This window comes from Panthera tigris, chromosome F3, assembly GCF_018350195.1.
Source record: "Panthera tigris isolate Pti1 chromosome F3, P.tigris_Pti1_mat1.1, whole genome shotgun sequence".
Classification (NCBI taxonomy): Eukaryota; Metazoa; Chordata; class Mammalia; order Carnivora; family Felidae; genus Panthera; species Panthera tigris.
In genome coordinates, this window is record NC_056678.1 from 10,251,731 (window position 1) to 10,276,067 (window position 24,337).

The 24,337-nt window shown below is 38.2% G+C and overlaps 1 protein-coding gene across 1 annotated transcript in view; it reads left to right on the top strand.

The window, feature by feature from the left end:
• Positions 1 to 22,795, top strand: part of MAEL (maelstrom spermatogenic transposon silencer) — a 38,771-nt gene extending 15,976 nt beyond the window's left edge. Inside the window, exons 7-12 of the mRNA XM_042976770.1 lie at positions 68 to 122; positions 246 to 387; positions 16,135 to 16,197; positions 17,209 to 17,341; positions 21,493 to 21,568; positions 22,336 to 22,795. Of these exons, the coding sequence (XP_042832704.1) occupies positions 68 to 122; positions 246 to 387; positions 16,135 to 16,197; positions 17,209 to 17,341; positions 21,493 to 21,568; positions 22,336 to 22,532 (666 nt within the window). The 3' untranslated portion in view covers positions 22,533 to 22,795. The remainder of the gene's footprint in view (positions 1 to 67; positions 123 to 245; positions 388 to 16,134; positions 16,198 to 17,208; positions 17,342 to 21,492; positions 21,569 to 22,335) is intronic.
• The last annotated feature ends 1,542 nt before the right edge of the window (positions 22,796 to 24,337 follow it).

The following is a 24,337-nucleotide window of genomic DNA, read 5'->3' on the forward strand; positions in this document are numbered from 1 at the left end:
CCAGTTTGAAAGAACAATTGAACAACAATGTAGGAGAAAATACAAGTAAATTTTTTTCCTTCTCCAGTCTGATGACCGAGCCAGAGTCAACTGGTGTTTGAAGCATATGGCAAAGGCATCAAGTAAGTAACACTAGGTTACTGTTCAAGTGCTTTATAATGTCTGTATTTGTTTCCATTTTGATGTACATCTTCTGTGTATCTAAATTCACTAATTGTATGTCTTTTTCTATTTACCAATGGAAGAAATCAGGCAAGATCTAGAACTTCTCACTGTAGAAGATCTTGTAGTGGGAATCTACCAGCAAAAATTTCTTAAGGAGCCCTCTAAAACCTGGGTTCGGAGCCTCCTGGATGTGGCCATGTGGGATTATTCTAGCAACACAAGGTATTTATAATGATTTTGTGTTAGTGATTTTGACTTTTCTGAACTGAGAAAATATGACAAGATTGGTTTTTCCATCAATGGGCAGTGTTTTCCTATGAAACTTTGGAATCATTATTTCCTTGAATATAGGATTCCATTGATCGTCAGATACATTGTTACTTTGTCTGCAACTAAAAACAGACACACTACCAAATAACTGACAGGGCGCTTTATCACTTAGAATTTTTATACTGATGGAAGAATATATTTATTTAAACAGATGTCATATTACATAGAATTCGTGTATATATATGTATATATATATATATATATATATGAAATATGTAAGTAAAATAAATTGAAAATATTTTATACTTTGAAATAATTTCAGATTTACAGAAAAGTCCTATATGTCATTCTCTCAGATTTCCTAATTGTTAACATTTATTTATTTATTTTTCAATGCTTATTTTTGGGAGAGAAAGTGCATATGTGCACGTGAGAAGGGGAGGGGCAGAGAGAGAGAGGGAGACAGGGTCCAAAGCAGGCTCTGCGCTGACAGCAGAAAGCCCAATGGAGGTCTCTAACCCACAAACTGTGAGATCATGACCTGAACCAAAGTCTGATGTTTAATGGACCGAGCCACCCAGGTTCCCCTCTAATTGTTAACATTCTAATACATTTTCTTTATAACTTGCTCTCTAGACACAGTTTCTTTTTCTGAACCACTTGAGAGTAAGTTGCTGCCATGATGCCTTTTCACTTCTAAATATCAATGTATTGTTCCTAAGAACATGTATAGTAACATGATAAAATTATCAAAACACGATATTGCCCTTGATATAATAGTGTTGTTTAATTGGAAGACCATATTCATATTTTGCTAGTGTACCAGTAATATATTTTATAGCAAAAGAAAATCTAGTCTAGGGTCCAACTCAGGAGCATATGTTGCATTTAGTTAGTTTTTTTAGGCTCCTTTAATCTGAAATAGTTTCTCAGTCTTTGACTTTCTTTTTGTTTAGTTTTTTTTTCAAGTTTTTATTTCTATTTCAGCTAACGTATTGTGTAATATTAGTTTCAGGTGTAGAATGTAGTGATTATTTGCATACCACACCCAGTGCTCATCACAACTGCCCTTCTTAATACCCATCACCTATTTAACCCTTCCCCCTTGCCTGAGTCCCCTTCAGTAACTCTCAGTTTGTTCTCTGTAGTTAAGAGTCTATTTCTGGGTTTGCCTCTCTTTTTTTTCCCCCGTGTTCATCTGTTTTGTTTCTTAAATTCCACAAATGAGTGAAATCATATGGTATTTGTCTTTCTCTGACTGACTTACTTTACTTAGCATAATACTCTCTAGCTCCATCCACAGCATTGCAAATGGCAACATTTCATTTTTTTTTCATGGCCGAGTTATATTCCTTTGTATATATCTTCTTTATCCATTCATCAGTTGATGGACATTTGGGTTCTTTTGATAATTTGGCTATTGTTGATAATGCTGCTAAAACATGGAGGTGCTTGTACCCCTTTGAATTCATATTTTTGTATCCTCTGGGTAAATACCTAGTAGTGCAATTGCCAGATGGTAGAGTAGTTCTATTTTTAACTTTTTGAGGAACTTTTTAACTTTTCCATACTATTTTCCAGAGTGGCTCATGCCTGAAGTTTGCATTCCCACCAGCAGTGAGGGTTCCCCTTTCTCTACATCCTCACCAACACCTGTTGTTTCCTGTGTTAATTTTAGCCATTTTGACTGGTGTGAGGTGATAACCTTGTGGTAGTTTTGATTTGTATTTCCCTGATGATGAATGATGTTGAGCATCTTTTCATGTGTCTGTTAGCCATCTGTATGTCTTTAGAAAAATGTCTGTTCGTGTCTTTTGCCCATTTTTTAACTGGATTATTTGTTTTTTGGATGTTCAGTTTTAGAAGTTCTTTATGTATTAACAAATGATGTTGGGAAAACTGGACAGCAACCATGCAAAAGAATGAAACTGGACCACTTTCTTACCATACACAAAAATAAATTCAAAATGGATGAAAGTCCTAAACGGAGACAGGAAACCATCCAAATCCTAGAGGACAACATAGGCAGTAATTGCTTTGACATTGGCCATAGCAACTTCTTACTAGATATCTTACTAAATATGTCTCCAGAGGCAAAGGAAACAAAGCAAAAATAAACTACTGGGACTGCATCAAAATAAAAAGCTTCTGCACAGCGAAGGAGACCATCAACAAAACTAAAAGGCAACCTACAGAATGGGAGAAGATACTTGCAAATGACTTACTGTGACTTTTTTGATCTTGACATTTTTGAAGAGAATAGGCCAGTTACTTTATAGACTGTTTCTTAGTTTTAGTTTGCCTGTTATTTCCTCATGAGTAGATTGAGGTTCTGTATTTTTGGCAGGAGTGCCACAAAAGTTAGGTGTCTTCTCAGTACGTCGTATCTGGATGCATCTGATGTCCATTTGTTCCATTACTGATGGTAACTTTGATCATGTCTGCCAGATATCGTCTGCCAGATTTCTGCCATTGAAAAGTTACTGTTTTTCACCTTAAAATTAATATTTTGTAGGGAGATATTTTGAGATTTGGTAGATCTTCTTTTCTTCGAATTTCAGCCTGCCTGTTAGTTTTCACATCCATTGATGATTTTTGCCTGAATCAGTAATTATTACATTTGTGAAGTGGTGATTTTTTTATTTTTTATTTTATATTTTTATTTATTTATTTTTACTGTTTATTTGAGAGAGAGAGAGAGAGAGAGAGAGCTCAAGCAATTGGGGGAAGGGCAGAGAGAGAGGGAGGCTCTATGCTGTCAGCACAGAGCATGATGAGGGGCTCAAACTCAGGAACAAACCGTGAGATCATGACCTGAGCCGAAATCAAGAGTTGGACACTTAACCGACTGAGCCACCCAGGTGCCCCTGTGAAATGGTGATTTTCTGATCCAGTTGTTCCTACTACATTTATTAGTTGACATCCTACTGTAAGGAAGAGCTTTTATTTTTAAAAATAATGAGTATGGACTCATGGATTCCTGTTTTATTAAATGGGCTATAATCTTTTACTGTCAACTTATTTTTATACTTACTTTGTTTCTTCACGGCCATTGGGAGTCCCTTCAAAGCAGTGGTTTCTGTCCTTTTGGCATTTCTTCATTATTCTTTCAGTGCTTCATTGCTTTCTGGCTTAATACGTTCAGGCTCATCCTTGTACTTTCCTGCTTCAGCTTTGGGTTAGCCATTTCTCCAAGAAACCCTGGTTCCTTTAAATGGAGGAGAGTGTTTAGGAGATAGGATGTGGGTGCTAGGTATGTTCATTCCTACTAGAGCATCATTGATTCTAGTTCCCCTTAGTGGATAGAGCTAGGAAATACATGTATATACACCCCCTTCACACACATTTTTCTCTGTCTCACCATGAGTTCATACTAAACCTACAATTCCAGTTCAACACATATTGTTTTCTACTTTTCCACTTTTCTGTTTTTGTATTTCTCTTCTCTGAGTGAAAAACCTGGCACTCAATATTCTTGTTTGTTCAGTCCTAGAATACAGTAAGTAAAAGTCAATTGTTAGAGAACTGTTAAGTGATACCACTGTAAAATGACATACTAATAGTTCAGGATTTGCTTTCAGTTATTTAGTCTGAAGATACATAGTCAAAATACTTTGGTCAAAAGTTATTTGGGTTGGTTCTTTCCCCTTCAGTCTGGTGAAATTATTCATTTGAAATCTAGTTCAACCCATTTGCTTGTTTTATTGCATTTTTTCCCCATCCTTGTTGATTTTATTCTTTTTAATGTGTTTAAACAAAATGTATATGCAGAAGAATCCCTTCACTTCAGTCTAGCTCCATAAAACTCCTTGGATTGCATTGAATGTATAAATTGGGGAGAACTGAAATGTTTATAATGTTGAATTCTATCCAAGGTGAGATGTGTTTGCATTTCTCTAATCTACTTTGGGGTCTTTCAATACTTTTAAAATGTTCTCACACAAATTGTGCATATCTGGGACTGGATAATTTTTGTGGGGCAGTTCCTGAATAACTTTCTCTGTTTCTTCTATGAAAATCAATTTGATTAGGCTTTCTAACTTTAATGGAATCAATTTTGGTAATCTGTACTTCTCTAGGAGATTGTACGTTTTATATAAGTTTCCAAATTTATTTAAAAGTCTGCAAAGTTTCATAATTTTTAAAATTACCTCTGTTTCGGTGGTTATCTTGTGTATTTGTGTGTTTTTTTCCTTAAATGAAGATAGTATATGGTCTATTCTGTTATTTTTTTCTTCAAAACAACTTTTTTAAAATTCTCTTCCTCAGTAATTTCTGCTTTTTTCTTAATTTCTTGGTACTCTGGTTCTTTTTCTATTTGGGGGGATCAGAATTCATTAATTTTTATATTTTATTGGTAGGTGTTTAGTAGAGTGAATTTTCTTCTTAACATTGCTTTCAATGCATCTCATAGATTCACATACAGTATTTTGTAATTTAAAAAATATTCTGTAGTTTTAACCCATGAGTTAATAATCTCCAGGTGGAAAGGCCTTTCTGGTTTTTGTTAGTAAGTTCTGGTGTCTTTGCATTGTGATCAGTTTTGTTCATAATATTTCTTTTAAAAAAAAATTTTTTTTTTAATATTTATTCATTTTTAAGAGACAGAGAGAGACAGAGTGCAAGTGGGAGAGGGGCAGAGAGAGAGGGAGACACAGAATCTGAAGCAGACTCTAGGCTCTGAGCTGTCAGCACAGAGCCCGGTGTGGGACTCGAACCCACAGACCACGAGATCGTGACTTGAGCTGAATTTGCCACTTAACTGACTGAGCCACCCAGGCGCCCCATAATATTTCTACTTTATGGAAGTTTTGCAGTTTTTTGCTAACTTAATATATAATCAATTTTGTGAATGTTCTGTGGGCATGTGAGAAGAATATTTATTGTCAGGGTGTAGCGTTTGACATTTATCCATGAGGACTACTTTGATTATGTTTAAGTTGTTTTATCTCTTAAGAAAGACAAGGGTTGGTGAGGATGTGGTGAAAAGGGAACTCTTGGGCACTACTGGTGGGAATGTAAATTGGTACAACTGCTGTGGAAAATAAGCATGGAAAAAAAATAAAAATAGACCATGAGATCTGGTAATTCCATTACCCAAAGAAAACAAGAACACTAACTTGAAAAGATAACGTACCTACCACCCCATGTGTATTTAGAATAGCCAAGAGATGGAAGCAACCCGGGTGCCCAGTGACAAACGAATGGATGAAGGAGATTGGTGCACACAACACACACGTACACGCTGGAATATTACAGAGCCACAGAGAGAATGTATCTTGCCATTCGTGGCAACGTGGATAGACCTAGACGGTATGCCGAGTGAAATAAGTCGGATAAAGACAAATAGCATGCTTTCACATTTACGTGGACTCTAAAAACCGAGACAGACAAACTAAAAACCAAACTGAGTCTTAAATACAAACTGGTAGTTGTCAGAGGGCGAGGTTGGTGAGGGGATGGGCTATTTAGGTGAGGATTAGGAGGTACAAACTTCCAGTTATTAAAAAAAAAAAAAAAAAAGAAACTACCTTAATCCCTTTAGCTATGTCTGCTTCATCTGTCACGTGTTGAGAATGGTGTATTAAAGTTTTCTGTTATACTGTGTTTCTATGTTTCATTGCATATCCTGTAGTTTTAAGCTGGTTACTGTGTTATTTTGGTGCCTTTACAGAAACAAATTGTGGAATTGATCTGGTATGTTGATTAAGGGCTCTTGGGGACAGTTGTCCCTGTGTTCTTGCCTGTTGAAATCTTGTTATTTATCTTTTATTTCCTTGAGTTTCTACAAATACAGCTTTATTGTTGTATTTCATTGTGTGTTGCTTTTGAGAAGTTTGGTCATTTAATTCTCTTGGCCTTTTAATTTATTTGATCTTTTTGCCTGGAGACTTTAAGGGTGTTTTTTTTATCTTTAAAAAGTCTAATAGTTTTATTATGATATTTCTCTTAGTATATTATCACAGGTCAGTTTTCTCAATTGTTTGGTGAACACTTTCAGTATGCAGAGTGAGGTCTTATTCCTGGAGATTTCTCTTGGTTATTTAATATTCTGTTCTTTTTTTCTTCTTAAGGGAGTCCAGCATATGTATGGTCCGGTTTGGTCTTCTTTGCCTACCTTTCATCTTGATCATGGTCTCTGACCCTTTTTCTTTTTCTTTCTTTTCTTTCTTTTTTCTTTTTTTTCTTTTTTTACTTTTTTAATCTTTTATTCTTCCTTAGGCAGTTTGTTAATTTAGTTCTTTTCTGATATAATTTTTATTTCCAGAGTTTTGTCAACTTATTTTTTTTATTTCTGTTCTTAGTTTTGAAATTTCTCACTCAGGACATGTTTTCATATCTTAAAATCCTTCTTTGAGGATATTTAATTCAACATAGAGTGTTATGTTTTAGTTTTACCTTTGTGGTATTTTGGGGATCAGGGGACTTTGGGGAGAAGTTATCAGCTGAAGTGTTTTAAGCCCCCTTTTCAGTTTTCTTCTTGGAGCTTTCTGCAGATCAGGGTATGTTGTTCCTTTGCATTTCGTGGACAGGGCTGCTGATTTGGGACGTTTGACATTCTTCATTCCAGTGCTCCCTCTTCTGTCTGTGTAGCAAATGGCGGTTCCTTTGAATGCTTTCAGGGTGGTGGGTCTTCCCATTTTTCTCGTTCTTTTGTCCTGAAAAGTCCTGTTTTTCCCCCTCTCCCGTTTGCTTTTTTTACCTCTCTCTGTACAATTTCTCAACAACTTCTCCCTTCCTCTTACCCCCTGCTGCCCAGAAGCCTCCCCTTCCAGACTGCCTCCTAGAGTCTCACAGGTGCTTTTTAGTCAGTGCTCTGATCTATCAGGATTCTGAATATTTACAGATCTCATTGTGGAGTTATTGTAATTTAATCTTAGGATCTTTATTTCCCTTCTGTCTCTCCTCCAGTGTTTCTGGGACTCCAGTCTCCCTCTAAAGCCATATAAAATAGCTTGGTATAAACTTGAGAAATTACTCCATTGAAAATTAAGAGTTCCCCCCCCCCCCCATTTATAGGTAGTTTTGTAATACTCTCTTGTTTATGCATCATCTATAGATTTTCTGTTTTGTTTATTCTTGTTAATCTGTAAAATTTATGGAAGATATGTTAGCATATTTTGATTCATATACTATTACCTCAGCTATTTGTTAATGTCTTTCTAAAACTTTACCTTCAGAGTCATTCAGTGTCTATGTTATATACATTATTGACTTCTCTGTCATCCGGAGTTTTTGTGATACAATGTTTCTTAAAAGAGAACTGCACCACACACCATAAACAAAAATAAACTCAAAATGTATTAAAGACTTGAAACTATAAAACTCCTAGGGGCGCCTGGGTGGCTCAGTGGGTTAAGGGTCCAGCTTCAGATCAGGTCATGATCTTGTGGTTCAGTAGGGCTCTGTGCTGGCAGCTCAGAGCCTGGAGCCTGCTTCAGATTCTGTGTCTCCCTTTCAGCCCCTCCCTCGCTCTTTCTCTCTCAAAAATAAACACTAAAAAAAGAATTTAAGAAACTATAAAACTCGTAGAAGAAAACACAAGCAGTAATCTCTTTGACATCTGCTGTAGCAACATTTTTCTAGATGTGTCTTCTCAGGCAAGGGAAACAAAAGCAAAAATAAACTATTGGGATTACACCAAAGTGAAAAGCTTTTGCACCGTGAAGGAAACCATCAACAAAATCAAAAGGCAACTTAATGGGAGAAGATATTTGCAAGTGATATATCTGATAATAGGTTAGTATCCAAAATATATGAAGAATTTCTACAACTCGGCACACACACAAAAATCTGATTTAAAAAATAAGCATAGGACCTGAGTAGTCCTTTTTCCAAAGAAGCCATACAGATGGCCTGCATGTAAGAAGATGCTCGACATCACTCCTCATGAGAGAATGCAAATCACAATCACAATGAGCTATTACCTGACACCTGTCAGAATAGCTAGAATCAAAAAGACAACAACTAACAAGTGTTGGTGAGGATGTGGAGAAAAAAGGATCCTTGTGCGTTTTTGGTGGGAATGTAAATTGGTGCAGCCACTATGAAAACAGTATTGAAGTTCCTCAAAAAATTAGAAATATCCTATGATCCAGTAGTTCCTTTACTGTGTATATTATCCAAAGAAAAAACACTAATTGGAAAAAATCTATGCACCCCAATGTTTACTGCAGCATTATCTACAATAGCCAAGATATGGAAGCAAACCAAATGCCCATCCATAGATGAATGGGTAAAGATGTGAATATTACTCAGCCATAAAAAGGAATGAGATCTTGCCATTTCCAAAGCATGGATGGACCTAGAGGGTGTTTTGCCAAGTGAAATGGGTCAAAGACAAATACCATAGGATTTCACTTATATGTGAAATCTGAAAAACAAAAGCAGAAACAGACTAGAGAACAAACTGTGAGGGGAGGGGAGGGGGATGGGGAAAAATGGGTGAATAGGGGTAAGAGGTACAGACTTCCACTTCAGGAATGATTAAGTTACAGGGATGAAAAGTGCAGCACGGGGAATATAGTCAATGGTGTCTCAGTAGTGTTGTGTGGTGACAGATGGTAGGTACGCTTGTGAGTATAGTGTAGTGTTTATTAAACATGTGGAATCACTGTTGTACAGCTGAAAGTCTCTACTTCAGTTAAAAAAATGAAAAATAATTTTAGGGGAAGGATAAATTTATGGTTACTAGGAGAAAAAAAAGGAAACCAAACAGACTGAGCAAGTATTGTGCAAAGAAAGTGAACGACATGAGTTAATGTGAAACGCGTAACAGACCTATGTATTTATATGCTGGGGTATTAAAATACTTGTTTGCCACTAACACCCTTTATGCAAGTTTTTATGCTGGTTCTTGATGTCAGCAGAAAGTGTTCAGAGACAAACCAATACTTTTCTCAAATAAATCTTCAATTGGTTTATTGAATAAAATGGTTTGCAATTGTCATCAAAAACAACCAAACTTGTACATGTTCAGGCAATGCAACTATTTCTTAGACCAATAGCAATTGTAAAATACCTTCATTTGGAAGGTGCATTTCCACTTAAGTTAAAAAGTGAAAAATGCATGTTTTAAAATAGAAGAAACACAGTGGTGAGCTCAGTTGTGTAAGTGAAGCTACAACAAGAGTAGCTTTGGTGTATGACATTGGGGCCGGTGCCATGGGATTTTGTTAATGATGAAACTATTACATAATACTTTAAGCACTTTTGTAGTAAACTGCTTCGGATGGGATGAATTCTAATATACAGTATTTTTTAGACAGGAGATTGTGTTGTAGTAGTCAACAGAAACTACTGTTGGAATTTGTTAGTTAATATAAGCAGATAGGACTCCTTTCAAATGCTTCTTTTGAACTTCTTTTACATTAAAGTTTATAATAAATTTTTGATAAATGCCTCTAGCTTCAGGTAGATGAAATGGATAGGTATTGGTGAAACTGAGTACAGTTAGACAAAGTGAATATCAGAATCTCAAGAGGCTGTTGATGGCTATCCTGGAATTTTGAAGACCAGAATATTCATAACTTTTACAGATCTTCCATTCTCTTTGTTGCTTTTTGTCATAATTGTCCCTGAATTAATTCACTGTGTAATGACATCTGTTTGAAACGAGGTAGTTTTTAATCAATCAGCCAGTATTTATTGAGCATCTCCTCTGTCCCAGGCACTGTGCTGGAGGTTCAGTGGTGAACAAGATTTACGTGGTCTCTGCCTTCATGAGGCTAACGTTTTAATGGGAAAGAGAAACATACAGTAAATAATAAAATGGTAATTTTAGCTTGTGATCAGTGCAGAGAAGGAAATCAGTAGGATACTGTTCCTCTTCTTGCAGAGAAGACTAGGTAGAAAGACTGCTTTCTAGAATAGTCAAGAATATTTTTTTTTTTAAAGATGTAATATTAAAACAGATCTGAAGCAAGAGAGAGATGCAGCCATGCAAAACTAGAAGGAAGAGCATCCTGGGCAGAGAGAGGCAAAGGCTTTGAGGTGAAAGCTTGGTGTTTACTGGAAATTGTTAGTGTGACGGAAAGTAGTAAGCACAGGAGAGAATGTCCAAGGTGAGGCTGAAGAAATAAGCAAGGACCACACACACTATAAGCCTTCTTAGCTACAGGAAGGAATTTTTTCCCCGTCCCTCCCCCCTTCCCTTCTGGCAACCATCCGATCTCTGTATGTAAGGGGTACAGGAAGGAATTTCACCAAACAGGGAATAAACAGAATTTGGTTAGGTTTCTAAAAGATCCTCTTGAGTTTTTAATGGATATATTGAAAGGAGGCAAGAAGGGAAGGAAACAGTCCATAACTGTTAAACCGTTTCTCTAGTCAAGGCAAGAAATGGCTTGGACCAGAGTAGTGACAGTAGAGATGGAGAGGAATAAGTAGATTTCATCTTGGTAAAAACCAGCAGACCTTCCCGATGGACTGGATACAGGAAGAGCCTGAAAAGAAATAAAGACAATACTCAGGTTTGTAGTATATATTTCAGAGTAGACAGGGAAGAGAGAGGAGCAAGTTTAGAATGTTTTGAGGCCCTGGTGAGGTAAGATCTAGAAATAACAAGCAAGCAGCTGGTCTTCCCAGCCTAGAACTCCGTGAAGAGATTTGGATGATGCCAGCATTCATCATTTCACTATGTGCCAGGCACTGTTCTGGGCACTGAAAATGCAACGAAGAGAGACCAGTTCTCTGCTTTAATGGATCTACTGCATATTGACGAGGTTACTTAGGCAGAGGGCAAAAAGAGAAGAAGACCAAGCACAGAACCCTAACAAGCTGTGGCATTTTAATACTGAGCAGAGGCTGACTTGTTGAGGTCTCTCTGCCTGCAGGTACTATCCTGTTACACATACTGTCACATTCATCATCAGTGCTGATTCAGTTGAAGATATGAGGAAGATAAGTAGGATCCTAGATGCAGTAATTTCATAGATCTCATTGGGGTACTTGGTGGGGGAGGGATGTTTGTGTGCTTTTGTTCTCTGGATTTTCATTCTTTGGGGTTGTGACTTGTGGTGTTCCTGTCTTGATCTTTCTGTGTTGCAGGGTTTCTTTGAATGTCTGATTGTCTTTGGTTAGGTTCATATTTAGAAATGAGGCTGCAAAGCTGAGTGTTTAGTATTGTTCATTGGGGATTAACAACTAATTGGGCTTTACTCTAGGGGAAGCAGATAAGAGCTGGATGCTAAGTTGAGACAAAATCCTAAATGCCAGAATATTGAGGGCTTTGTCTTAAGATACTAGCGTCCGTTCTTGCTGCCTAGTTCTCTAAGAAGAGTTTACTTCTTTGGTCAGGGAACTTAACCATTCTTTGTACAGAAGAAGTTCAGCCTCCTGGTCTTAACCTCTGCTGTCTGGCCAGGGACATGTCCATGGGTTCAGAGCGTCTCTAGAGTTCTGGCAGGCAGATTTGTATAGCTGGTTCTGTGGGGGCTGAAGGCTATGACTTCCTTCGTCTAGCTTCATCGGTTAGCACTCCTTCGTTTACTTTCCATATCCCACAGGTGTGTTACACTCTCTTCCATGGAAACCTCTTTCTGTTTTCTCCTTTCCTGTGGACCTCTACTATTTTTATTCTTTTGACTGTCATTTTGATAGGATTTGGGGAGCAAAAGGAGCTAAATTTATGCATTTTTAACCAGAAGCCCAGCAGATAGTAGTTTTAAGGGGTGTAGTTTTTTTTTTCTTTCAAGTAATAAATTTTTTTATTTTTTAATTTAAATCCAAGTTAGTTAACATACAGTATAATCATGATTTCAGGAATAGAATTTAGTGATTAATCACATACAACACCCAGTGCCAACAAGTGTCCTCCTCAATGCCCATTGCCCTGTTAGCCCATCCCCCTACCCAATACCCCTCCAGCAACCCTCAGTTTATTCTCTGTATTTAAGAGTCTCTTATGGTTTGTCTCCCTCTCTGTTTTTGTGTTATTTTTGCTTCCCTTCCCTTAGGTTCATCTGTTTTGTATCTTAAATTCCACATATGAGTGAAGTCATTTGATATTTGTCTTTCTCTGACTTTTATTTCGCTTAGCATAATACCCTCTAGTTCAAGGGCACCTGTGTGGCTCAGCCGGTTGAGCGTCCAACTTCGGCTCAGGCCATGATCTCACTGTTCATGGGTTCAAGCCCCGCATCTGGCTCTGTGCCGACAACTCGGAGCCTGGAGTCTGCTTCGGATTCTGTGTCTCCCTCTCTCTCTTCCAACCCTGCCCGCACTCTGTCTGTCTCAAAAATAAATAAACATTATAAAAATGTAAAAAAATACCCTCTAGTTTCATCCATGTTGTCCCAAATGGCTATCAAAAGGAATGAAATCTTGCTAAGTAATATTCCATTGTATACATACCACATCTTCTTTATCCATTCATCCATCGATGGACATTTGGGTTCTTTCCATACTTTGGCTATTGTTGATAGTGCTGCTATAAACATCCGGGTGCATGTGCCCTTAAGAGGTGAGCTTTTTATTTTGACATCATTTTAGAGTCATTTTTTCTTAGCCCAATTTTTTCAATTTTATTTTTTATTTTTTAAAATTTACATCCAAATTAGTTAGCATATAGTGCAACAATGATTTCATGAATAGATTCCTTAGTGCCTTAGTGCCCCTTTAGCCCATCCCCCCACCCACAACCCCTCCGGTAACCCTCAGTTTGGTCTCCATATTTATGAGTCTCTTCTGTTTTGTCCCCTTCCCTGTTTTTATATGATTTTTGTTTCCCTTCCCTTATGTTCATCTTTTTTGTCTCTTCAAGTCCTCATATGAGTGAAGTCATATGATTTTTGTCTTTCTCTGACTAATTTCACTTCGCATAATACCCTCCAGTTCCATCCACGTAGTTGCAAATGGCAAGATTTCATTCTTTTTGATTGCCGAGTAATACTCCATTGTATATATATATACCACGTCTTCTTTATCCATTCACCCATTGACGGACATTTGGGTTCTTTCCATACTTTGGCTATTGTTGATAGTGCTGCTATAAACATGGGGGTGCATGTGTCCCTTTGAAACATCACACCTGTATCCCATGGATAAATGCCCAGTAGTGCAATTGGTGGGTCGTAGTGTAGATCTATTTTTAGCTTTTTGAGGAACCTTCATACTGTCTTCCAGAGTGGCTGCACCAGCTTGCATTCCCAAATTTTATTATTTTTTAATGTTTATTTTTGAGAGAGAGTGTGAGTGGAGAAGGGGCAGAGAGAGGGGGAGACAGAGGATCCCAAGCGGGGCTCCCCGCTGCCAGGAGCTAGCCCAAGAACTCACAAACTGAACTGTGAGATCATGACCTGAGCTGAAGTTGGAAGCTTAACCAACTGAGCCACCCAGGCGCCCTGAGTTTTTTATTTTTAACAAATATTTAGGTGGCTCTCATATATAAGGCCGAAGACTAGGGAAACACAGGAAAGAGTAACGTGATTGTCCTTGCCTACAATGTCTCCTGTCTGACGAGCAATAAAGCGAAGTAAAGACAATGGAGTTGTATATGGTAATTTCTTATCACTTTTAAAAGTGTTTCCAAAGATAATGATACATCAGGGAGAAATCACTTCAGTGTGAGGGTTAAAAATAACGTGAAATACTTGATGGGGTAAATGTTGTATTTGGTTCTCCTGGAAAGATGAATAGAATTTCTATGAGCAGAGATTTGGGTTGAAGGGAGGACCTTCCAAGAGAAGAAAATGACCTGAACAGTGACTCAAAGGAATGAAGCAGAGACTGTTTAAGAGAAACTAGTGAGTCAGTTTGACTAGCATATAGAGCCTCTATAGCAGCCTAGTTCTGAGCAGGGTGTAAAGACTGGGTTATCCTTGGAAAAGAGGAGGAATCTTAATCCTGAAAGAGGAGGAAAGGACATCATTGAGACCTTTTGAGACAGGAAAAGAGGATTGTCAAGGCCTTCATGCTACACGTCATTGGAGTGAATGAGATTGTGTTGGAACTCAGGAGTAAGGTTGCAGATTTACTCAAAAGACTGACTCCCTTGTGACCTTATGACTTTGGAGTGGAATTTCATAAATAAAAGAAACCCATCTAAGAGGTGTTCAAACTGGGGCTAGATTTGAGGCTGCAAAGTGAGTATTAATAGCTTAACAAAGTGGACAAAGCAGTTCTGATATTTGACAGAGTGAATCCTCCTTTACTAGAAAATACAGTCATTCTTAGGGGGGGGTTGGTGGGATGATTTTGAGGAAGAGAATCCAGAAGAAAAAAATGAAAGAAAGAAAAATACCGTATGATTTCACTCATATGTGGAATTTAAGAAACAAAACAAATGATCATGGGAGGAAAAAAGACAAACCAAGAAAGAGTCTCTTAACTATAGAGAACACCAGAAGAGAATGGGGTGGAGAATGGCTTAAATAGGTGATGGGGATTAAGGAGTGCATTATGATGAGCGGTGATATATGGACGTGTTTAATCACTAAATTGTACACCTGAAACTAATATTATACTGTGTGTTAACTGGAATTCAAATTTTAAAAAGTATAAGTAAAAACATCAAAACAGTATCATTCTTAACAGTGTAACTATTAGATTTGGAGGCATTTTCCCCTGGGATCAGATTCCTATAGGTTTGTTCTTGGGTTCTTTGTTTTTAATCTTGGAATACATTGCTGGTTTTTCAATTGCTTTTATTTCAGATACGATCTACATGGAAATGTGTATAGGAGGTACTAAATTTGGGAGTTTAAGTTCCAGAAAAGGAGCAAAACTAACTGGAAATTTAAACATTACTTGATTCTGTGTGTCTGTGTAAGAACTTAGGCTGTTTCAACCTAAGCCTTCATTTTAGACCTAAGAGTTTTATGAATCCTATTTATTGAATCACTTTAGAATAGCAGTGGGAAATTCTTAATTTTATATTTAGTCTTCCATTCAGTTAAGTAACTCCAATTAAGTGCAGATAACTGACTTTTTACACTTAGTGTTTAGCATGTTTTTAGTAATTTTTAAGTGATTCTTGGTAGGTTCAGGCAAGCTTTTAATTACTCAAGTAGTAAGTACTCTTCTGAGTCTCAGTAAACTGTGCCTAGTGGAAAGATACGGGTTTATAGTGGCTGTCGTTGTAAAAATATGCTGTTCATCACTTTCTGTCCAGTATTATCTCCTGAGGTCCTCACTCAAACATCACCTTCTCAGTGGTACCTCTCCCGGCTGCCTTACCTAAAATGTCCCCTGTCTGCAACATTTCATATCATCTTTTTCATCTTTATTTGTTTCCTCCTTAGAACTTGTCTTGATCTGATTTATTGTGTATTATGCCTACATCTTTTTTGATCTGTCTTTCCTACTAGAAAGTAAGCTTTGTGTGATTAAGAGTTTCTGTGTTTCATTCAGTACTGTATCCCCAGTGCCAAGAACAATATCTGGTAAATAGTATGCACTTAGTAAACGGTTGTCAAATATGGTAACCGTGGTCACTAATGTGTCTCTGTAACACTCATTTTATTCCAAGGTAGAGTTTACCGGTTATGTGTAGTTTATGAATTTGCATCAGAGGAGATACATTAAAAAAAAATTTTTCTAAAAAAATCTCTTTTTTGTTTGTTAAATGTTAAATCTTTGAGTAAGGATGTTAGTTTTTCTTAAATGATTTTAACTAAGTAAGTTAGAAGTCTGGCACATAAAAACCCTTAAACAGTGCTCCTGTTAAGGATATTAAAATCCTTTTTCTTTTTTGTACAGGTGCAAGTGGCATGAAGAAAACGATATTCTCTTCTGTGCTTTAGCTGTTTGCAAGAAAATTGCGTAAGTTGGAGAAAGGAATTTCTTCCTAATGCTGTATTCTGCATTGAATTCTTAGCCATTTTGCTCGCTGTTGCTTTCACCAATGGGGTTAAACACTGTTCACTTCTATTTCCATAATTCTCTTTTTAAAAAAATGGTTGGGTTTCGTGTGTGTGTGTGTGTGTGTGTGTGTGTGTGTGTGTGTGTGTGTGTGTTTTCATGTTAACTGTTACTATTCTGCACGTGTGACACTTGTTTGGGAGAGTTAACCACCTGAGCGATTTGGGTGAACCTTCAGAAGCATTTATTGAAAATTTTCATTATAGGAGAGTGAAGTTCCCTACCATCATTAACAACAGCACCTCCTTGTTAAGGTGCTCAAAAAAGACCCTTTTCTTCTCATTTTTAAAAGTGTCTCAAAAGAGAGCGAGAGTGAGCAGGGGTGGGGCAGAGAGAGAAAGGGAGAATCTCAAGCAGGCTCCAGGTGGTCAGCACAGAGCCCGGTGTGGGGGCTTGAACTCACGAACTGTGAGATCAGGACCTGAGCCAAAATCAAGAGTCGGATGCTTAGCCAGCTGAGCCACCCAGACAGCCTGCTTCTCATTCTGTAGTGAAAACACCTGGAGCCTCAGCTCTCTGGGTGCTCTGGTGGTCCCTTTACATGGCTGGTGGCATTGGTTTTGAGGATAGGTAAGTGTTTTTAAAGTTGTAGCCTAATTTCTGTTGCTGCCCTCTCTTTGCCTTAAACATTTGAGAATTCTAGTAATCTTTACTCCCATCCATGTTTCCTTATAATGAACCTGAAATTTTATCTGGTAATCAGTGGAGTATTGCTTACTAGTAATGACCAGTTTATTGTATGTATTGCTACCCATTCCCATTTCTTCTCTGAATCTCTAAATTCCTGCCCCCCCCAATTTAGAATGGTATATCTTACATGCTTTTTCTTTATATTAGAAATTTTAAAAATCTGAATGCTTTTAGAATGAATTAGATCAGATTCTGATAATGAGCTTTTATTTCCTTTTAAAGGTACTGCATCAGTAATTCTCTGGCCACTCTCTTTGGAATCCAGCTTACAGAAACTCATGTACCACTTCAAGATTATGAGGCCAGCAACAGTGTGACACCCAAAATGGTTGTATTGGATGCAGGGCGTTACCAGGTAAGGAGCTGACTTTTAGGAGCTCCTGGTCTCTTTGTGCTACTCCATGTGGTCCTGGCCAACAACAGCTAAAGATCGGGACTTTGGTTCTCTTTTTCGTAAAACATTTTTTAAAACTCCTTTGTGGAATGTCAGACGCTTCTTAATCCAATTGGACCCAGTTGCATAAATCTTTTTTCTTCTGTATTGTCCTACTATGTTTAACAGAGTTTTAGGAAAATCAAAATTAGCAGTGGACTAGTCTATACAAATCATATCCAAAGTTCATTCCAAAAATTAAGTGTCTAAATGTAGATAATATAAATATTTAATGTCCATCAACTGATGAATGGATAAAGAAATTGTGGTTTATACACACAATGGAGTACTACGTGGCAATGAGAAAGAATGAAATATGGCCTTTTGTAGCAACGTGGATGGAACTGGAGAGTGTGATGCTAAGTGAAATAAGCCATACAGAGAAAGACAGATACCATATGGTTTCACTCTTATGTGGATCCTGAGAAACTTAACAGAAACCCATTGGGGGAGGGGAAGGAAAAAAAAAAAAAAAAAAGGTTAGAGTGGGAGAGAGCCAAAGCATAAGAGACTGTTAAAAACTGAGAACAAACTGAGGGTTGATGGGGGGTGGGAGGGAGGGGAGGGTGGGTGATGGGTATTGAGGAGGGCACCTTTTGGGATGAGCACTGGGTGTTGTATGGAAACCAATTTGACAGTAAATTTCATATATTAAAAAAAAAATAAAAAAAATAAAAATAAAATAAAATAAATATTTAAAATATTTACTTCAAAAATATATAAGACCTGATTTAGGATTTGATTAAAAGCTGTCTAATTTCCCTACCACCTTTCTTCCTTCCTTGCAATTTATTTACTAGTAGTCCTCTATATACTCCTAATAACATAGCAGTTAAGAGTATAGACTGTGGAGTTAGAATTCCTGAATTGCATTTCAGGCCTGCTACATGCAGTCTGTGTGTCTTTAGGCAAGTTATTTGAATTCTCTGTGCTGATTCCTTATCTGTGAAACAAGAATAATAATAAAGGCTAGTAGTTGCAGGATTAAATGCAACTGTGTATGAAAGTGCCAAGAACTCTGCCTATAGGAACATAGTACATAATAAATGTTATTGTCACTTGAAAATAGTTCATAAAACAGTGAAAAGGGAACCCCCAAAATAGAATGAACTATTGTTACAGTCAAGGATTAGGATCTCACAACTATTAATTATACTTAGCGAAAGAAGCAGTCCCAAAATATTATATGACATTCTTTAAAAGACAAAACCATAATGATAAAGAACATATCCAGAGTTCCCAGGGGCTTGGGCTGCCTGTAAGGGGACAGCACAAGGGAAGTTTTTGAGGTGATAGAATGGCTCTGTACCCTGACTGCAGTAGTGGTTTCACAGATCTCTTCATGTGGTAAAATTTGTAGAGGTGTACCCCCCAAAACAAGTCCATCTTAGTGTATGATAATTTAAAAAAAAGAGGGTGCCTAAATGGCTCAGTGGGTTAAGCGTCTGACTCTTGATTTTGGCTCAGCTCATGATCTCACAGGTTCGTGAGATAAAGCCCCACTTCAGGCTCTGCACTGACAGTGCGGAGCCTGCTTGGGACTCTCTGTTTCTCTCTGCCCCTCCATCACTCGTGCATGTGTGCACACTTCCTTGCTCTCTCTCAAAATAAATGCGCATTTTAAAAAAAACCGAGGATATCCCAGAGGTCTCTGTATATTCTTCAAGCAAGACTTTTCTTTCTCCTGTTAACTCTCAACCCAGTGATTTATCATCCAGTACCTATTTTGTGTCCTTCCGGGGACATTAGGCAATGTTTGCAGGCGTTCTTGGTTGTCCCAGCGGGAGAAGGGGTGCTACTGGCATCAAGTGGGTAGAGGCCAGACGTCCTACGATGCACAGGACAGCCTCCCACAGCAAATGTCAGTAACGCCCAGGTTGAGAAACCTTGCCTTCTTATCCCGTCATCACCGTGTTGAGACTGCCAGAATTAATCTCTGTATCTTCCCCTTCATTTTTTACATCACTCACTACAGAAACTCAGGATACCTAAATTCTCCCTCATCTCCCAGACTCTTCTTGTTTGGCTGACTGTGTTTCCCGGCCCCACCCAACTCCTGGAAAACTTTTCCGTGGGTCTCTCAACCTTAGTTATCAGCAAAATCTCAAATATCTTCAATCTTTTCTTGGGAAGATCTGTTTATCTTCCGTCTTCTAACTAAAATTTGGCTATCCTCTAAAGATACTGCTTCCCTATTAATCCTATCAAATCGTACCCTCGTGAGGCACCTGGGTGGCTCAGTCAGTTAAGCGTCTGACTTTGGTTCAGGTCATGGCCTCACAGTTCGTGAGTTCGAGCCCTGTGTCAGGCTCTGTGCTGACAGCTCAGAGCCTGGAGCCTTCTTCGGATTCTGTGTCTCCCTCTCTTTCTGCCCCTCCCCAGCTTGTGCTTGCTTGCTCTCTCTCTCTCTCAAAAATAAACACTAAAAAAAATTTTTTTTAAATGGTGTCACCTTTTTTTCCCCTCATTTATCATGGGCTTAGATTTGAGATAGTTTTCCTTGTTTACCATTGTCTCTTATAGGCCTGTTCCTATCTTCTCCCTAAAATCCTTAGACTTTGGATCTCCTGCCATAAAGGCTCTAGCGCCTGATAACCACATCGTGGAGTCAGTAGGCCCCTGAGTGGCATGTCCTCATTCCTAGAGCAACACTGAGCCATGTTATCAGACAGGATTCCTGCCAGAATTCTTGAGGTCAGCTTCCACATAGATAATCCAAGTGCCTGACCCTCTCAGTTCTTTGACTTCCCTTTCTCCGGCGGTCCTGTTTCCCACTATCCTGTCCTAGACCTGGTGGTACCACTGGCACATACGCAGTGCTACAGCCTCTCCTGAACCTCCCTCACCCCTGCCCTTGACCTCCTTCCTTCCCAGCTTAGATCTCTGGATCTGTTTCCACTCACTTGCAACTTCAACTTCATTGACCCTCCCTTTTTTTTTTTTTTTTTTTTATCATACTTGATTGATAAACACTACCCTGACTGAATCTAACTCTTCCCTATTCTATTCCTATACTCCTGAAGCTAAATGAGACTGAAAAGAAACTGCCATACTGACTGATCTAATCACTACCAACTTCAAGTGAGCCCTTAGTGTTACCTGTCGGTTGTCCATTTCTCCCCCTCTCCTAGAGCTTTTTCTCACCCCCTTTCTTTTTTTTGCTTTTTATTTTTTTTTAATGTTTATTTTTGAGAGAGAGAGGATGAGCGGGGGAGGAGCAGAGAGAGAGGAAGACACACAATTCAAAGCAGGCTCCAGGCTCCGAGCTGTCAGCACAGAGCCCGATGCGGGGCTCGAACCCACGAGCTGTGAGACCATGACCTGAGCCGAATCGGACGTTTAACTGACTGAGCCCCCCAGGCGCACCTTTCTCCCCTTCTTTCACTTCAGACTTCAACCGCCTCATCCCTCATTCATCCTTGTTTGAGCTGATGCCCTTGCCTCCTACTTCCCTGAGAAAATAGAAGCAATCAGAAGAGGTTTTTACACAGTCCTACCACTGCATCTGCCATGTACTCTTTGACTCCTGTTTTAATGCATGAATTGTCTGTGTTCCTGCTTAAGACCAATCCTTCCATTTATGTTTTAGATCTTATCCTCTTACCTGCTCAAAGAGGTGGCTCCAATAACTTACTTCTCTTTCCCGCATCATCAGGGTCTCTCTCTGTTCTGAATCACCAGGAAACATGCTATAGTCTGTTTTTAAAATTAATGTTTATTTATTTTGAGGGCAAGCGAGCATGAGCAGGGGAGGGGCAGAGAGAGAAGGAAGGAGAGAATCCCAGGCAGAGCCCCACATGGGAGCTGAAATCAAGAGCCAGACACTTACCTGGACTGAGCCACCCAGGTGCCCTGTAATCTCATCTTTAAAAATAAAAACCCTCTCTTGACCCCGTAATTCCCCTCCAGACACTACCCTCTGTTCCTTTTACAGCAGTCTCTTCAAAAGTTGATCAGACATTGTAAAAGTGGGTGTTTGTATTTTATAAACAGTAATTTGAAATTGAAGTAGGTGATCCAATAATTGATAAGAAAACAATTTTTTCCCTTGTATTTTTCTTTGTTACTTATAGAAGCTAAGAGTTGAGAGTCCAGGATTTTCTCATTTCAACGCTTCTAATCAGGAACAAAGGTCACACACACCCACTGGTAAGCATCTTCTAAGAATGTACCTCAAGAAGTATTGGGCCTAAAGCTTATTCAGATTCTAGGGTATGGTACTTATTAAACAGATGCTCTAAATTAGTTGTAGGTTGGGGCGCCTGGGTGGCTCAGTCGGTTGAGCATCCGACTTCGGCTCAGGTCATGATCTCACAGTCTGTGAGTTCGAGCCCCACATCGGGCTCTGTGCTGATGGCTCAGAGCCTGAGCCTGTTTCCGATTCTGTGTCTCCCTCTCTCTCTCTCTGCCCCTTCCCTGCTCATGTTCTGTCTCTCTCTGTCTCAAAAATAAATAAAAACATTAAGAAAAAAAAATTAGTTTTAGATTATGAGGATCTTATTGAATTGGGAATTTTATTTGATATTACCACCTTAAACAATTTCAATATGTATATTTTTGTATCACTTTAATTTAGTCTTCTGATTTTTGTTCAAGGCATTTAAAATAAAGCCTTTTATTCCTGTAGCAGCTGTAGTTTTGTAGTTCTGTGATGTCTTTGGGCAGATAGGAAAATTTTAAAGCTAGTGACATGAAATTTCAAGTGGTGCCTGAAGAACTTCAATTAAGGTTTCTGGGGCTAAAAGCAGAAAGAAATATTCTTGTTCAGGCTTCTGCCTTTATTCTGAGAATCTGTTTTCCTTTACTAAGAATCTCTGTCCTATTCATGAAAGGCCTAAAATAGGATAAGAGTTAATCGAGGCATCTCTAATTAATAAAACGATAAAATTGCTACATTTCTTTTCTTGTATTTCCAGTATCCTTAGGTGACTGTCCATCTGGGGTGAAAATTTCTGGCCAAAACAGCAGTGTTCGGGGAAGAGGGATTACGCGCTTACTAGAGAGCATCTCCAATTCCTCCAGCAATATCCACAAATTCTCCAACTGTGAGACATCACTCTCACCTTACATGTCCCAGAAAGATGGATACAAATCTTTCTCTTCCTTATCTTAATGATGGTACTTTTTTCAATTTCTGGAAAAATTACAAGCCCAACTTCCCTTCTGACTAGTCATGTTAAACAGATCACATCAATGATAAATGTCACTACTGTAAAAACTACTTAATTTGTAAGGAAATTCTGTTTCATAGATTAAAAATAATTGTGGTTGGAGAAGATCTTGGCATTTTTGCTTTTATTTTTTTCTTAGGGCTTGTTCTGCTTCCTGACTGTATGGTGTGAACGCCATTAAAGTTTGAGTCCTTTACAAACAAAACTGGCATTTCAGAGTTGTGCTTTTTGGGAATGTTTTGATAATCTTTTCCTCTACAATAAAGGTACTGAATATCTGTTATAAAAGTTTTTCAAATAGTGTTAATCTGTTTCTTCCCATTATGAGATGTGGAACCTTATTTAAGTACCTACTTTATGGACATATCTGTGATCTATCATCTTGGGAAATCCTTATAACCATTTTGAGAAAGGAGATTACCTCCATTTTACACACACACACACACACACACACACACACACACACACACACACACACACAGGACTCAGAGATCCAGGTCACATTCAGGAGTAACTGTAACTGACTCCAAGGACTGTTTCTCATATACGGCATTGTCTTCTACTTCCTTTTCATCTATTTTTGATACCAGATCTTTTAACAAGAAAAAACTCATACAGTGTAAGTTTATATTGCGTTTTCTACTAGAAGATTTTTTAAAAAATCTTACATCCAAGCTTTGAAAACCTATCTTTCTTCAAAATCAACATGACAGTAATTGGGTTGGCTGGGGAGATGAAGGGAAGGCCTAAAATTATAATTCCGATCCGTGGCTTTAGGTGCCCAAGTCCTGTTCTATGCCATCTGAATTTAATCTTGTATTAATTATTCAACTTATATTTTAAAAATTTTGTAGCTTGTGCTGCACTTTTGTAGTATACATGTCAGATAAACCAAAACAAGAAGTTCCAGAAATTTAGGTTAGAAGAATGGCTGATCTTTCTCTTCAGAAACCCCCCAAATCTCATTAGTAAAATTCAAACTCCTATCTCCCACTTCTTTTCAAAATTCTCTTGAAAGCAAATTTGAGGTATTAACTACCCTTCGGGAAGACTTGATGAGTGATTGGGATAATCAAAGTTATCCTGGTTGAACGTGATTTCTGCTCCATTTTCAGTAACATTTTCTTTGTGTTATCTGACAATATTTAGAGCTTTTAACTGTTGCTGTTTGAGTTCATCCCTGAGTTTTTCCTCAGTGGCTCATTTTGAGGTGCCCGTATTTCTGTACGAGATGTTCAGTGAGCGTTAGAATGAATAATTTCCAGTAACATCTCCCATTCCATAGGTTGCCTTTCAGTTTTGCTGTGCAGACAGAAGCTTTTTATTTGGACGAAATCCCAATTTTTGCTTTTGTTTCCCTGCCTCAAAAAGTTGCCATGGCTGGTGTTAGAGAAAGTACTGCCTGTGCTCTCTTCTGGGATTTTAATGGTTTCCTATCTTACGTTTAGGTCTTTAATCCATTTTGAATTTCTTTTTGTGTATGGTGTAAGAAAGTGGACCAGTTTGTTTCTTTTGCATGATTGCTGTCCAGTTTTCCCAACACCATTTTTTGAAGAGACCATCTTTCCTTTGGATATTCTTTCCTGCTTTGTCGAAGATTCATTGACCATGTACTTGTGGGTTCATTTTCTGGGTTTTCTGTTCCACTGATTTCTGTGTCTACTTTCGTGCCAGTTCCATGCTGTCTTGATCACTACAGCTTTGTGTTATAACTTGAAATCGGGAATTATAATACACCTCCAGCTTA